Below are 16970 nucleotides of genomic sequence, written 5' to 3'. Positions count from 1 at the left end.
CTAGGCTTGATGTCACTCAGAATTGCTTAAGAATTCAATTTACTCATGAGTGGGAAAGGGTCTTCTGATGAAGGTGGACAACCTTTGCTGGGCAGGGGCAGGTTGGATTAGATAGAAGGCCTCTGAGAGTCTGTGCTTTCAGTTTTGGATAGGAGTTTGAGGTGACATGACACCCACTGGAGAGACGTCATCAAGCAATGAGCAGGGAATGAAAACAAACTTAGAAGATAGCTGTGTTCTCTTCTGAATACTTCATATTTCTGAACACAGGGACCTTAACTTAACCGAGCTAGAAGTAGAGGCTTTTATTTATCTTACAGGAAGGTGATCATTGGCACCATGAAAGTAGATATGGCCACTAAGGAAAAGAAAAGTGTAGAGAGAGAAGAGAGGGTCAAGGACGGACGCTAGGTTTGCCACATTGATGGGGCAGGATAGGGAAGAGAGGCTAGTGAAGGAAGCAGAAAACGGAGGAGGGGAGAGGCAGGACTTGGTGATGACTTTGAGATCACAGTGCTGAAACAACAGAAGAGCAGGGAGGGGAGAGAGGAAGAAAGTCTTTGAAGCCACAACTTGGGAGGCAGGTGCTGCACAAACATGATTATTCCCACGTCACAGTTGAAGAAACAAAGCTCAGAGATGCAAAGTCTTTTCCAAGGTGAGCACCAGACTCAGGAATAGAAGCCATTTCTCTGCGAACTAGAAGACCAGCGTTCATTCCTGAAACCACAGGGCCTTCCCAGAAGCTTGGCAACAAAGGGGAACCCGGGTCAACTGGAAAAGGAAGCAGGGTCAAGGTTCCTGCCTGGGTTTGTTGCAAAGCAAAGCTTCAGACTGCACAGAGTTATCAAAGAAGCTCAACTTCACATCTCTCTCGGATTAAGTGAAAAAGGTGCATTTTGAGTCCTGTAACACCACATAACTGGATTTTCTCATCTCAGGTCCTCATGGTGTAGTAGGGTAATTAGCCCTAAGTTTGTCTCCTGACTCAGTTACTTATTAACTATATGAGTCTAGTGAAATGTCAGCCTAAGCCTCAATTTACTCATCTATAAAACAGGGATAACACATCACCTACCCCATAGGGCTGGTGTGAATTAAACTCAATGATATGCATGACTACTCCATGCAATATTTTCAAGGTTAAAAAAAACTTCCTTTGCAATAACATTAGGGTAGGCTGAGCAAATATTACTATTTCCACTTTATAGGTTTACCAGCTCATGGTCAGGCAAGCTGGTGTAAGCCAGAAGTCAAACCCAAGACTCCTGACTCCTAGCCCAACATTTTTACTACCACACCTCAATTTGGAACCATAAAGTACTAAGTATAAGTTTAGTGGAAAGTTTTCCTCTCTCATGCCTCTTCCCTTTAATTTTAATTTTTTTTCCCTGTGGTGGAAATCTTTCTAAAATGGATCTGATGTCTCCCCACAGTAACCTGGACTTAACCTCTTCCCCATAACTCTGAGTCATCATTAAAAACAAAAAATTCTAAAACCAGCTAGAAAGGATCCAGACATCAACTCCCTAATTTTAAAAATGAGGAAATAGGCCCAAGGCCAGCCAGGTAGTGTCAGACACAGGATTTGAACCCAGGTCCCCGACTCCAAAGTTAGTGCTCTTTCAGTGGTATTACATTGATTAATTAATTATACCGTGCTTTGCACCACCATCACTGTCACAAGGAATAATGGGCCAGAAGATGGTACTTTTTTGAATTCTTGATGCCATTTTCTATAGTTTCTCTGCTTCTTCCCTCCCTATTAGACTACCAGCTGCCACCTCTTACTGTCCCTGCCTCATGGCCCACAAATGTAATGGAATATCACCGTGGTGTTAGAAACAGTAGGTGTGCTGAATCCAGAGAAGTATGGAGAGATCTGCATGAATGGATGCAAAGTGAAGTCAGCAGAACCAAGGGAATGCCCCTTTTCATGGAGGGCACAGGTCCACAGCTGTGACACGTGGCACACAACATGAATTTTCTCAAGGTCATTAGTTGTGCTGACTTTTTTCATCTCTAAAAAAATCCTATTAGTCCCACGCCTGCTGTACCTAACTGTATCAAGTAAGCAGACTAAATGAAAGCCTGTCCTAGAAATAAAGTACACGAGCTTTATCATGTCCGTTGTGGCTTGGCTGAGTGCTTCTGTGTGTGAGTCAATGGTCTGTTAAGGACGCTAACATGTTTCTAATCAAGCTGGAGAAAAAACTTCAGAGTGACCTTCGATCCCCTGGAAGACATGATATTCCCATTCATCCCTGTATCTCCAACTCGCCCAGCACAGGGCTTGGCACAGAATGAGCACTTCACCAAATTAATTCCTCCTATACGTTTCTCACATTCATTCCCCATCCCTATCCATTCCATCACCACAATTTAGTCTTCGTTACCTGGTACTAGAGAAGCACTGGTTATTACTCAAAGACTCTTGCCCAACATCCTCCTTGTGATGGGAAAAGAGAGGTCCAGATAGGGTAGAGTTGTCACTCTAGCTGATGAAATCTCCCCCCAAAACCACCACCATGAAAAGAGTCAAGGTTTCCTAAGTGGTCTCTCAGCTGCAAATCCCTCCCCTTCCAAGCCCATTCTACACATGCCAGCAGCCTCAGCCATTAACCCTTCTGCCGCTGCCCAATACCCAGCCCACAAAATTCAGGCTCCTTAGCCAGGCATTCAAGGCCTGCCACTAGAAGCCTCCGAGTAAGCCTTGTAGTTTATCTCCCACTTTTCCCTTACACTCACCCTATACTCTAACCAAAGTGGACTGTTCTTAATTTCCTAAACACATCTTATACTTAGACTTATCTCCCTCTCAACTCCTGCTACTAAGATCTATCAAAATTCTACCCACCCCTGAAAGCTTAACTCAAATGCCACCTTTTCCATGAAAATCTTCCCTGAAGTGATCTCTCCCAGTTCTGTTGGCCTTTGGCACTAATAGTCAACACAACTCATATAGTGCTTATATTGCTCCTTTAAGTATGGACGGGTGGTAGAGCCCATAGAGAGCTAGACTTGTAGGAGGACAATCGGAACTTGACTCCTGCCTTAGACACTAGCTGTGTGACTTGAGCAAGCCCCTTCACCTTTCATCACAATAATAGCCCCTATCTCCTTGGGTGGTTGTGAAGAGCTGTGCAAACCTTAAAGCACATGCACTAGGCTGTAAGCAGTTAAACCCGGAAAACATCATTTTAGTACAGTTTTTCAGTCCATTCTGAGGACTTTTAGGATCTTCAACTGTCCCTATTTTCCCTTTCTTGCTTTCTAGTAATGCTCTAAGGCCCCCAGCCGCTCCACTCTGACTTTCACTCTTCACGTGCCTCTCTTATGTCCGCTTTCTTCTTAAACACCACAGGGAACATGTGAAGGGCTTTTACATATTTCCTCTCCTGGAGGTATTTTGGCGAGTATCCAACTTCATGTTTGGACACTTAATAAAGTCAGCCCACAGTCTATTGGATGAACAGCCTACGATAATATGACTTTCTCAATTAGAATCTCCTGTATTGCTCTCATATTACAATACCTGTACTCTCAGCAAACAAAAATCTACATGTGGATAGTGCTCGACAATTTATACAGAATTTTCACATCCATTATTTCACTGGTCTTATCAACAGCCCTGTAAGGTAAGAGAGGAAAGGGATTTTCATCCCTATTTTTACAGCTGAAGAAAGACCAAGAGGAATAATGTGGCTTGCCCAAACTCGCAAAGCAAATATTTTATTATCCTTTAATTTATATGTAATCCCTTATTTTTATATCCATGTCTACATATGTTTACATTAAAATATTGAATGTAATTTGTCACCAGAATTTTTTTTTTTTTAGTGAGGCAATTGGGGTTAAGTGACTTGCCCAGGGTCACATAGCTAGTAAGTGTTCAGTGTCTGAGGCCGGATTTGAACCCAGGTACTCCTGACTCCAGGGCCAGTGCTCTATCCACTGCGCCACCTAGCTGCCCCTTGTCACCAGAATTTAATCATAGGTATTTAAATTACCCTCATAGTCTTATATATAACTCTAACATGGAGGAAGAAAAATGAATATTATCAAACAAGAAAGGAAGGAAATAAAGGGTAGAGAAAATGTAAAAAAAAAAAATCATTTTTTCTCAGTTCTCCCTAAGTAGAATGTATTCATAGACTATTACAGTTCCTAAGTAAAACCATGCTCAGCAGTAGTGGATCCAGTGAGACTAGACTACCAGGTAGAAAGATATGGTAAGAGTAACAATTCCCTTAGTCTAGCGAAGATGCTAAATTTTCCTTTTATCTGACCATGTAAAAAGTAATAAGAATTTTCATTTATTCTCAGTTCTATATGGCTGTTAGGAATAGACCTAAACAGATCTGAGCCAGAGGGAAAGATAAAATCCAAAAGGCTCTGAAAATACTGACCTCGCTAATAAATGAAAAAAATTTAAGACTTCCTGAAAATTGCCCTTTTAGAGAAGTGGCAGCTATTTATCAGTATAGGTAACAGACTATGTCCAAGGAAAGAGATTGCATTTCTGATTCATCCTATATAAGGCTGTGAGATTATTTACTCCTCGATTCTAAAGCCCCTTTTATGATTAGGCATGCACGTCTGCTAACATTTGTCACCACTTATATAATGTAAAGAATGAATTTTCTTTCCAATTCCAGCTGTGAACCCAGATGGTGCTTTTCCTGAAAAGCTACAGGAAGCAGCATCAGCATGCACTTCAGGTAGGGAGATGACATCACCCCCTCACAAAAGCATTACCTCACCTCTTAAGCCAAGAATGAGTCACCCAGAGAGTCAGCTGAAATCTCTCGGTAGAGAAAATGTAGGTTACAGAGATGCATTTTATACATTCCACTGATCTGTCAGATGGTAAGTAGCTATTTGTTCCAATTCAATGCTCAGCAATACGTCCCCTAATTGTTGAGTGATTTGCTTTTCCCATTAGTCATATTTTTAAATGTCAATGCCTGCTTTTTTGTCCAAAAAAAGAAGAATGCATTTTCATTATTTTTTTCTTTTTATAAAAATTAAAATTTGCCACATTGGTCAGAAACACAGATGTAAACATCCAATCAGAAAAACCTCTATCTGTACAGTCACCAAGAAGCTAAGTGAAGTATTTCACCCTCTATTTCTGAGCAAATCAAAAGGCATAATGAATATAAGGGGAACATGTTACTAGGGAAATTCACCATCTTCACTCTAGCTTCAGAGCAAAGGGAAGCTAGCTTGGAGCCAGTATTCCAAATGAATGTGCTGAAGGAGCTAAGAACAGCAAGGGAAGGCTAGTTACTGTACCAGAGGACAGATGAACACTACTAAATACAAATACACACTTTACCTGGATGAAACATGTATTTCCACACACACACACACAACACTTGCCCGTTTTTCCCTTGCTTTCGGTGTTAAAATGGGAATTCTCAAATACTGTCTTCCCTTTAGCTCTTACAAGTATCCAACAGCAACAAACTACAAAACCAATGCTCAGACATGTAGCATGCTTAACTGTCCCAAAGAGTCTTCAACCCCAAAGTAACAAGTTTATGTGGGATGAAAATAAAATGCAAAGATAAAAGATTAGTTGGTTTCCAGTACTTTCCAGTGCTGGCTGTCCCTTCACTCATTCTTCTTGGCTCACTGGTCAAGGCAGGAAAGTCGGAAGGTTCCTGCTTCCCACTGCCTCTTCCTGGTTTCCCCCCTCCCTCCCTCACTCAGGAACCTCTTTTCCTTTGGGGTCCATGCAAGTCATATCTACCATCTCTCAGTAGCTGATGTAACAGACCTCCTTCCTTCCTCAAGGAGTTCGGTACCTGGCTCATAATTTTTCTCTTCTCTCCAACTCCTGTCCTCATAGTAGGGGACTTCAGCATATACACCAACTCTCCCTGAAACCCCCTAACCACTCAACTCCCCAACCTTTCTTCCCATGAACAACTACTGCCCCCCCCCAGCCACACAAGACTGTCATCCTCTTGATCTTGTATTACCCACAAATGACCCCCTCATATCATGTTAGAACTAGCCAAGCCTCAGCCTTGGATCATACCCATCGTTCTGTGCCTTCAGTCCTACACAACTAAACAAAGGTGGGGAAAAGTCACTCGCCTATTCTGAGTGAGTCCACTACAAATTTATGTTACACAACCTCAAGTGGGCACTCACTGCTGCTTGGCAAGTCTTCCTTACCGACTGACTCTCCCACCCTCCACAGAAGCTCTTCCTTTTTTTTTTTTTTTTTGGCTGGGCAATGAGGGTTAAACGACTTACCCAAGGTCACACAGCTAATATGTATCAAGTGTCTTAGGCCACATTTGAACTCGGATCTTCCTGAATCCAGGGCCGGTGCTTTATCCACTATGCCACCTAGCTGCCTCCTCACAGCAGCTCTTCCAAACCTCATTATCCCTCCTCAACCCTCCCATGGCTCTCCCTCCCTCCAGCCTACTCTGTCAGCTGAGAACCTTGACTCATATTTTATAGAAAGAAAGGAGCCACTAGCCTGGAGCTCCCTCTTCTTCCTCTTCCTCAGCTCCTATCATTCATGTGCCTTCAGCCACTCTCTACTCCTTCACCCCTTGTCTCACCTGAAGAGGTGACTTATTCCTTACCAAGGCTAACCTACTTGCTCAAATGATCCCATTCCATCCCCTCTGCTCCAACACACATCTCCCTCTGTCATCTCCACTCTTTCACTTTTCTTTTTTTAATCATAAAATTATTTTTATTGTTTTCTAGTTACAAAAGATATAGTTTTTAACATTTTTATAAGATTTCTAGTTCCAAATTTTTCTTCCTCTCTCCCTCCCTCCCAAAGACAGCAAGCAATCTGATATAGGTTATATATGTAAAATCACATTAAACATATTTCTGCATGAGTCATGCTATAAAAGAAGAATCAGAACAAAAGGGAAAAACCTCAAAAAGAAAAAACAAAAACAAAAATAGAAACAGTATGGTTCAATCTACATCTAGATTCCACAGTTCTTTTTTCTGGATCTGGAGAACACTTATTTTCTTTTTCTTCCTTCTTTCTTTTTCCTCTCTCTTTTTTTTTTAACATGGGGCAATGAGGGTTAAGTGAGTTGCCCAGGGTCACACAACCAGTAAGTGTCAAGTGTCTGAGTCTGGATTTGAACTCAGGTCCTCCTGAATCCAGGGCCATTGCTTTATCCACTGAGACACCTAGCTGCCCCAGGAGTACTTATTTTCAATATCTCTCCCTCTATTGGCCTATTTCCTACTACCTACAAACATGTCCATGTCTCCCCCATCCTGAAAAAACTTGATCCTTTCATTCCTGCTAATTATTGCCCTGTAACAGGGCTTCTTAAACTTTTTCCACTCACTACCCCTTTTCATCTGAGAAATTTTTACCTGACCCCGAGTATAGAGGTATATAAAATAGGTATACATAGCCTCTTATTGTTGCCAAATTTCATGATCCTCACATTCAGTTATGTGACCCCATATGGGGTTGCAACCCACAGTTTAAGAAGCTTTGCCCTTTGTATCTATGATAGGCGCCTCCACTTTCTTTCCTCTCACTCTCTTCTTATCCTCACAGTGATGACACTTCTCTCTCCAAAGTTAGAATGGTCTCACGGCCTTTCCTCAAAGCTTCATCCCTGACCTCTGGGCAGTCTCTCTAGCTTGTCAGGGCACCCCTCTTCTTCTCTGACCGCTTCTCTTTCTCCTTTATTGGCTCACCCTCCAGATCACACCCTCTAACCACAGGTGTCCCCAGGATGCCTCTTCTCTGCTCCCTCTGCACTACGTCACTGGGAATCTCCTCAGCTCCCGTGGATTCGATCAGTATGTCTACGCTACTGATTCTTCCCACCTCCTAAATTCTAGAAAACTATCTTTCTTCCCGGTATACAATAGCCCCAGCACCTAGGTACACAGTAGGTGCTTAATATATGCTTGTTGACTGCTCTTCAACTTAAAAAACAAATAACGCTCGAAACAAAACTCCTTTAATAGGCAATCGATCATTCTGAAAATAACCAAAAGCAACCTCAGAAATCATGCCAAGCACAGCTGTAACGATGACATCCACAGGCAATTTCTATTTGCTGAACATAAATAGGGTCAAGTGGAGACAAAACTCCCAAGTCCAGCATCCCATTGCCTGTTCGGATATCCTACTAAGATCGAAGAGTTGACAGGATGCATCAAGCATCAGGAGCACCACTCCGGCTTCTTATTTCCTCCAAGCCCTGAAATTACTCGATATACGGAGTCGTGTGAGCATGAGGGGGCAAGAGCAGAACAGCCTGGTGCGGGAGTGCTTAGCCTTTTGTGTGTCCTGGACCCCCTTTTACAATCCGGCGAAGCCTCTGAACTGCTTCTCAGAATCAGATTTGGGGTCCACATTCAGAACTGAAAGAGGCTAAACATCAGTTAGGGATCCATGAAAAAAAGAAATGTCCTTTTTTTCCCCAATCCAAGTAAAGAGACCCCCCCCCCCCCCCCCCGCCCATGACATCCATCCATGGATACTACTATAGTGGAAAGAGGTTGTGAACTGAAGTCAGAGGAGCTGGGCTCCAGTCCCGGCTTTGTCTCTTCCCCCCATCTGACTTAGGCAAATCACTTCACTTCTCAGGGCTTTGGGGGGGGGGGGCGGTGCTGCTGCTGAAGTGCTCGGGGCTAAGAGCCTGGATGGCCTAGGATGAGAAAACATGGCAACCAGTCAGAGGGCCCACGGCAGAGACAAGGGCACCAATGTGGATGCCTACTACTGGCCCTTTTCTGTGGCCCCCTGACTGCTGTAGTACAGGGAAACCTCCTCTACCAAGGCTGACTGGCAACTGTTGGGCAGCTTAAGAGTCTTCTAAGCGGGACGGCTAGGTAGCGCAGTGGATAGAGCACCGGCCCTAGATTCAGAAGTACCTGAGTTCAAATACGGCCTCAGACACTTAACACTTACTAGCTGTGTGACCCTGGGCAAGTCACTTAACCCCAATTGCCTCACCAAAAAAAACCCAAAAAAACCAAAAAAGAGTCTTCAAGGGATTACTTGCTCAGGGCCACCGCACCAATATCTCCAAGGGCTGATCTTGAGCCTTGGCCACACTGTCTCTCACATCACTTGGAAATCTCTGCTCTGCAGTCAGCAATTTTTCAGAGAGGGGATAAGTCCCCCCACACACACACACACCTAAAACCACTCTTTCTCCCCATGGGGTCCTAACTGCAAAGAAATCAGGAACCACTGGCTCAGACAGACATGCAATAGAGCCAGTAACTCAACACAATACTCTTTTGTTCTCTGCTCAACCCCCAAACCAGAAAATGTTCTCTATTAAAAGACTAGGAGCAAGGGTGACTCATTAATTAGCCCATAAGCCTGAATCGACATGAATGTGAACATTATGCATTTTAAACAATTATCTCCACCTTCCCTGAGGTTAATAAGCAAGGCGATATGGTGACTAACAAATTGTGCATCGAGGTCCTCTCCTCGAAGGCTAGTCAAATCAATTTCTTAGCTGGCAGTGCACGAACACTCGAACTGAATTAGTTCAGTTCTCAGCATCCTATTCAGCTATAAGCCAAAACTTTTTCCAGGGGGCTAATAAAAACAAAATTAAATTGAAGCCGTGTTTCATTTCAATAATTAGTAGAAAGGCAATTACTTACATAATTATCCAAATGCAGCCCCACCATATGATTGATAGTTATTTTTCAAGACAGAGAACTTGAAATGGTCGAGGTGATGGCCAAGTACAAGTTGTTATACTTGATTTCTTCTGATTCAGATAAACACACTACCAAATGTAACACCAAGAATTTGGTTTAATTTTTAAAAGTCAACCGTCTAATGTACTCAATTAACAGAGCAATAAAAAATACTCTATTTGTAGAACTTCACAAATTTGGGGGAGACTACAAGTACAGAAACCTAATAGCTACTAGCTAACATTTATATAGAGCCTCCTATCTGCCAGGCACTGGGCTAAGCACTTTACAAATATTATCACATTCAATCCTCACAACAACCTTCAGGGCTAGACGCTATTATTTTACCCATTTCAATGTTGAGGAAATTGAAGCAGGCTGCGGTGAAGTGACTTGCCCAAGGTCACACAACTAGGAAGTGCCTGGGGCCAGATCTGAATTCAGGTCTTCCTGACTCCAGGCCCAGTGTTCTATATGCCCTGTGCCACCACCTGCTTCAAGTCTGCCCAACTTGCAAACTCTTGTGTTTGAAGTGTTTTTATCCAGGCCACAGTATATCACTTAATAGGGTAATAGACCTAAGACAAGAAGAGACTTCAGAAGCCATATACTCCAACTTCCTTGTTTTATACAGATGAGTGTGAGGAAGGTTAAGAGGCCTGCCTACCCTGACAGTAGCATCAGAGGCAAGATCCTAACCCAGCTCCTCTGATTCCAGAGCGAGTACTTTTTCCCACTAGATTACACATTTTTCCAAGATTTTAGCAAATAATTTACTGTGTCTGCATACAAACCATGATCATTTGTTTCTGAATCATCAGCAAATAACTGAGTTAATTTTTCCAACATGAAAAGAATTATTCACTTATAAATTATTAATCCACCATCTACAGGTAAAGAGTAATTTTAGTTATAAAGTGATTAAGGCCAGAGTCAAGATAACTTTCAAAATTTCCTACAAACCCATGGTTCATGGCAAGAAAATACAGGTATCTAATGATGAATCCCTTCTAGAATATTCATGAGCTCTGATCATTTAAGCATATTATTACTGTGGGGCAACTTGGATAGAGAGCTGGCCTCTAGGTCAAGAGGACCCAAGTTGTTATCCCGTCCCTAACTCGACGAGCCAAGTGACCCTATGCAGGTATCTTCCCCTCTCAGTGACCCAGGAAACTCTCTCAGACTCAGATAGAAAAGGCTATAATCTGCATCAGCAGAAGGCGAGCCTCCCTGAGAACTCTCTACACAGATGAGCCTGTGGGTCAGATCGACACCAATCGATTCATCAATTAATAACCACTAAGCGTGTGTGCAAAGTCTTTCAGGAAGCTCCTTGAAAGCCAACAGTCCTGTCATTTCCTATTTGATTTGGAGACTTAAGGAGAAGGAAGAACATCTGAATCTCACTTTCTGCCCCTCACCAGTCGGAAATAAACTCATGCTTAAAGATTGCTCAATTAAATCAACCCCGCCCCCCACAACAAACACTACCTATGGGATCATACATAACTTAAGGGGGGTTAGGCTTGTTCCTTTTTTAGACAATTAGAAAAAGCCTCTGCATCTTAACACAAAGACAAATATATGACATGTTTTCAACTGAGAGACAATTGATAAGGATCTACTTCAACGAGTATGCCAAAAAATGAACACATGGGGTATTTGTACTTGTGACTTTCTCTTCTGTTTTTTAGAACATCATGGTTATCTTTGGTATCCCTCCCCTTCTTCCCCTACAGACATCCCATATGACAAATAGTATTTTTCACAGGAAAAAAAAAAACCAGCACAACTGATTGATTCATGGAAAAAATCCAAAAACCTGTGCCACATGTGATGCCTGCAGACCTCCATCTCCTTCACAAAAGGGTAGGCAGGGGGAGTCCTCTCATATCCCATCATTGTGAGTCATGTTTGATCTATGTCATTTTGTTACATTCATTTTTTATTTTGTGTGTGTGTGATCATTCTTTCCAATTCCATTGTTGTAGTCACTGTGTCTATTTTCTTGGTTCTGCCGATTTCACCCTGCACCAGTTCATATAGACATTTCCATGCTTCTCTGGATTCATCACACATCATTTCTGGCAGCACAGTGATATACCATGACAGTCATGGACCACAATTTGTTCAGCCATTCCCCAATTGATGGACATCTATTTTGTTTCTAATTCTTTGCTATCAAAAAAAAGGGGCTGCTACAAATATTTTGGTGTCTTGGGTGATTATCTTCTTATCAATAAGCCCAGTAATGAAGTCTCTGGTTCGGAAAATGGATTGACCCTTCATAATTCTAAACTGTTTCTCAACATGGTCATACCATTTCCCAACTGCAGCAACAACAAATAAAGTGTGCCTATCCTTCTACAACCCTCCAGCATTGATCAATGACATTGTTTGTCACCTTTGCCAATTTTTAAGGTATGAAGTGAAAGCTCAGAGTTGTTTTAATTTTAGCTTCTCTTATTACTAGTGATTTGGAGCATTGGTTCATGTGGTTGTGAATACTGTGCGATTCTTCTTTTGAGATCTGTTTGTTCCTACCCTTTGACTACTACTGGGGGTATGATATTATTCTAATGCCTGTACAATTAAAGAAAGCTTTTATGTTATAATCCCTTTGTTTTGGAACAGTGGGGGACAAATATTGCATGCAAGATCAAAACACTATTATTTTACATGACGAATTGTTAGGACAGCCTATGTAGACTTTGTCAAGGTTGAAACTGCATATTAGTTAGTATAAGAGGGACAGCTAGGTGCACAGTGGATAAAGCACCGGCCCTGGATTCAGGAGGACCTGAGTTCAAATCTGGTCTCAGATACTTGACACTTACTAGCTGTGTGACCCTGGGCAAGTCACTTAACCCCCACTGCCCCGCAAAAAAAAAAAAAAAAAAAAAGGTTTCCTAATCAAAACATTTTAGAGGAAACCATCACCACTAACATTTTCAAAACAGCTTTACTTCTTGAAGCCCTCTCATTCTTTGACCAGAAAGCACACGTGCGACTCTAACCACTTACTCCCTCCTAAAAAATCTTTTGCCTCCCTCAGTGTTCTTCAGCCTTCCCATCCAAAGGCCCTTTGTTCAGCTACTACACGAAAGGCCTGGGGCAGGTTGTTAGAAAGTCATTAAGCCTCCAGTAGTTGCCTTATGAGTTCACAATTTGCCAGAAAGCACACAACATATGTATATTTTCAATTCACCAAGTATGTTTAAGGGTCTATAAGGTGCAAGATACATGAATATGAAATAACAATAAAAATCACCATAAGGCAGAACAGGATAAAAGGCACAAGAAAGGTAGAAACAGGGAGATATGAAAGATCTAAGGAAACAACAGTTATTTCCAACTGCCGATGACCAGGGTAGACTACATGGAAGATGTGGCACTTGAGTCGGGCCTTAAAGAATGGGTGGGATTTTAACAAGAAATCAGAGAAGGAAGGAGGGAAAGGATATTTCAGGCATAGAGAACAGAGTGGGGAAAAATTGGGCACTTGGAAAGCAATGGCCAAGCATAAGCGTCAAGTAGTTGGGTTTGGCTAGGGCAAAGTGGAAGGGGATTGTTAGGCAACAAGACTGGCAATCCAAGGAGGTCCTTGAATGTCTGAATAATACGGAGATGGCCAGAATATGCCACAAAAGACTGCTTGCCACTACATAAGCTCTAGAAATCAGTAGGGATGGCAATGGTTTGGCAGGACTCATAAATCGTAAATTTAAAGAGAGATTTTAAGGTTTTACAAAATGCTTTCTTCACGACAACCCCCTGAAATTGGTCCTGCAATTATTACTAACACCTTTTAGAGACACTGAATCTTAGAGAGATTAAGGGACCAGCCCATTATCATACATCTGGTAAGACCTGGAGCCAAGATATAAACTCGGGTCCTCCTGATTCCACATTTAGTGCTCTTTCACACTGCCTAATTAATACTCAATGATGATTTTACTGAGGCTGATGAGGTGAGTTGAGAAGTGACTCTTTGCAATCCAAAGCAAGAAGACAAAATTCTTTCTGAGCTTTCAAAGTTCTAGCTGGCCAGCCCAGGAAAGGTAATAGCCAACAAGAGTCTCATTATTCATGCAAAGGAAAAAAGGAAAAACGATGAAAAGCTACCCTTACCACACAACTCCATTCTATGTATTCAAAGTGTATATTTATGATCTTGCCAAACTTTATAGATGTTAATTAAGAGCATTAAATGTCAAGAGTTATGTAGTAATGGATAAGTAAAAGCTGCTTCTCTCTGTGGCCCCTCCAGCTGGAAAATGAGGTAGAGGTTTCCAGGGATCTCAGAAATTAAAAGGGAACACAGGAAATAACAGTTAGTGAAAAAGAGAAATTGCTTCAGTAAAAGCTAGACAACATAAGCTCACTTTTTTGAAGTAACTGGTCCAGGAATGCCACCTAGATTGGTCTCTGGGTAGCAAATGGGGGATAAAAATGGGAACTGCTGTTTTCCGGAGTGGTCAGTGGCATCACAGAGAAAACCCTATGTAGACAAGGGATAAAATTAAACTCAAAAGAGAATAAAGCCTCTTGGATCACAGGAAAGGCTTTGGGCCAGGAACAAACTAAACCCAGATCACTGGATCTCTATACAAAGAAAGGAAGCTGTCAATAAATATAACTCCTATGCTGCACTATGAATTCACTGTAAAGTGCTTTGTAAACCTTAAAGTATAATATAAATATTGGTTATCATTAGAATTGTTACTATAAATGGTATTAAACCCTTAAAAGTTCTCAAATCTCTAACATTAGTTTTACTGAACTCAACAAGCATGATCCTAAAGTGGAAGAAACCTTGGCCTCCATTTTGTCCAGCCAGTACCTGGCCAAGAATCTCACCCCCAACATGCATCTCAGTATCCCCAGTCAGAATTCCTTCCTCAGCTTCTCTTTGTTTTTGTTTTTTTTGTTTTTTAGTGAGACAACTGGGGTTAAGTGACTTGCCCAGGGTCACACAGCTAGTAAGTGTTAAGTGTCTGAGGCCGGATTTGAACTCAGGTACTCCTGACTCCAGGGCCGGTGCTCTATCCACTGCGCCACCTAGCTGTCCCTTCCTCAGCTTCTCTTAAAAACCTGCACTTAGTTTGCTTCTGACAATCTTCTGTGAGTATGAAGAACAGGACAGGGGAAGACAGCCATCTCCTGGTCATAGGCAGGGACCCAAATTCCTTTGGGGTGGGGGGCAATAAAGATGGGGAACCTACCATGCTATTAGAGGCCACCTATTATTTTCAGATTTTTCATTTTTACTTCTTATGGGACAGAATATGAAAACCCAAATTATCCAAAGTCTTACCTCAGGACCCATTCTCCAACTAGACAAGAGTTTGAAATAGTACACTGTTGGGGCAGCTAGGTGGTGCAGTGGATAGAGCACCAGCCCTGGAGTCAGGAGTACCTGAGTTCAAATCCGGTCTCAGACACTTAACACTTATTAGCTGTGTGACCCTGAGCAAGTCACTTAATCCCAATTGCCTCACTAAAAAAAAAAAAAAGAAAAGAAAAAAAAAAAGAAATAGTTCACTGTAGTAAGGGGGCCTCTTGCTCCATAAACCAGTGTGTGGAGACCTCTGCATAGAACTTAAGACCAAGTTCTTTGCAATCTATGTATGTGAGGTTGGTGTGCATATGTAGAACAGTGGATCCGAAACAACTTCGACAACCCAAAGATGGAGAGACAAAGGAAGATGGGGAAGATGCGATTTTATCGTAGTAAGAATAGCTACAAGAGGTGCATCTGAAAGTGAGCCACTGACCATGCAGCTTCTCCTATTTACATACACACATAGACAAGTACACTGGTGACGTGGGGCATGTGGGGTCCACTTTGGTTCATGCAAACACACAGCTGGCTTCCTCTTCTAGGCACACTCTTGGTTTGCAAACACACACATGCTTTGCACCACTCTACAACGTTACCTCAGGTAGAGAGCAGCTTAGTCTTCTAGCAGGGGCAAAATCCTATGTTTGCTGATCATCTCCCAAGTCTTGCTTAAAAGAAAACCAAAGACAACCCCAGGAAATCCACAGAAAATCAGATTGAGTTGTAATGACTTTGCATATAGCATCTGAAAATCTTAATGCACTTGACAATCAAAATGTGCGACAGCTGAAAGTTAACATAGAAAAAACATACCCAACATAAACCTTGGTCTCCAGGAAATTTTACACAGCTTCCCACCCGCCCTGTAGCTACAAGTTAGAATACGAGTATGAGATAGATTTGGGAGGAGCTTCTGACCGACATCCTCAGGGAGGGATCCGGCTTGAGTCTCCTTGAGAAAATAAAGAAAATCATGTCCTGTATCCTGTTCTACGGGGCTGTATGAGGGTGGTAGCTTTCCAAGAAATAGGAACGATCCTTGGCCAGGATTGGCGTCAAGACATGGGTTCAAGTCCTGAATAAGATAGGTGCTAGCTGTGCAACCATGGGCTAATCACCTAACCTCTCGATGTTACATACACATCTCCTCACCCCTCCAACAACTCTCTATAAATTGCAGATGAGCTGCCAATGTGGACTCTTCCCAACTTCAGGGTGGACTTTCCGTATGTGCAACAACATGGGTCAGGAGAGGGATTGGTTTGTGCAAAAGAAAGTGGCCTCAGAGATATTAAAATATTTGTTCAAGAAGAATGGGGGTGGGGCAGCTAGGTGGCGCAGTGGTAAAGCACTGGCCCTGGAGTCAGGAGGACCCGAGTTCAAATCCAGCCTCAGCCATTTGACACTTCCTAGCTGCGTGACCCTGGGCAAGTCACTTAACCCCAACTGCCTCACCAAAAAAACCCCAAAAAACAAAAAAAAAACGAAGAAGAATGGGGGCTAAAACTGCTGTATCTTAATTTGCTTTTCTGAAAGAAACATGGATTCTTCTGAAATAGTATTTTAAGGAATAAAAAGGGGGCTGTAAGAAAACATAGAGAACTGTCAACAGGGCTTTAAAACATGGATTTCCAACCAATAAAACTCAAGTTTTGTTGTCCTAAAACAGATGTGGTTCTTAGAAGTCCCCTCACAATACTAATAAACTGCAAAAAAGAAAAAACTAGACCAAAACTTAATAGAAAAGAAAAAAAAGTCTCACCTCTGGTTTGCTGAGGCTGGATGACACCAGGGAGCCAGATCCTACATCTAAATCCCATTGTTTTCTACCATGATTGTCAGGATCCAATGCAGCAATTCTTCCATCCAATGTACTGATAATCACCAAGGACCTATAATTTTAAAAACAGTCACCAGTCAAATCTTAAAGAACTAC

The 16970-nt window shown here is 42.2% G+C and overlaps 1 protein-coding gene across 2 annotated transcripts in view; it reads right to left on the bottom strand.

Annotated features, from left to right (window-relative positions):
- EIF2AK3 (eukaryotic translation initiation factor 2 alpha kinase 3) overlaps nucleotides 1-16970 on the bottom strand; it is an 81739-nt gene that overhangs the window by 41042 nt on the left and 23727 nt on the right. Inside the window, exon 2 of one of the 2 annotated variants that reach the window (XM_043988029.1) lies at nucleotides 16797-16926. In XM_043988029.1, coding sequence (XP_043843964.1) covers nucleotides 16797-16926 — 130 coding nt within the window. Of the gene's footprint in view, nucleotides 1-15630; nucleotides 15680-16796; nucleotides 16927-16970 lie in introns of those variants that run through there. The other variant, XM_043988030.1, reaches the window with a different exon arrangement.

This window comes from Dromiciops gliroides, chromosome 2, assembly GCF_019393635.1.
Source record: "Dromiciops gliroides isolate mDroGli1 chromosome 2, mDroGli1.pri, whole genome shotgun sequence".
Taxonomy (NCBI): Eukaryota; Metazoa; Chordata; class Mammalia; order Microbiotheria; family Microbiotheriidae; genus Dromiciops; species Dromiciops gliroides.
The sequence above is the reverse complement of the archived record's forward strand: the minus strand, read 5'-3'. Positions and strand labels throughout refer to the sequence as shown.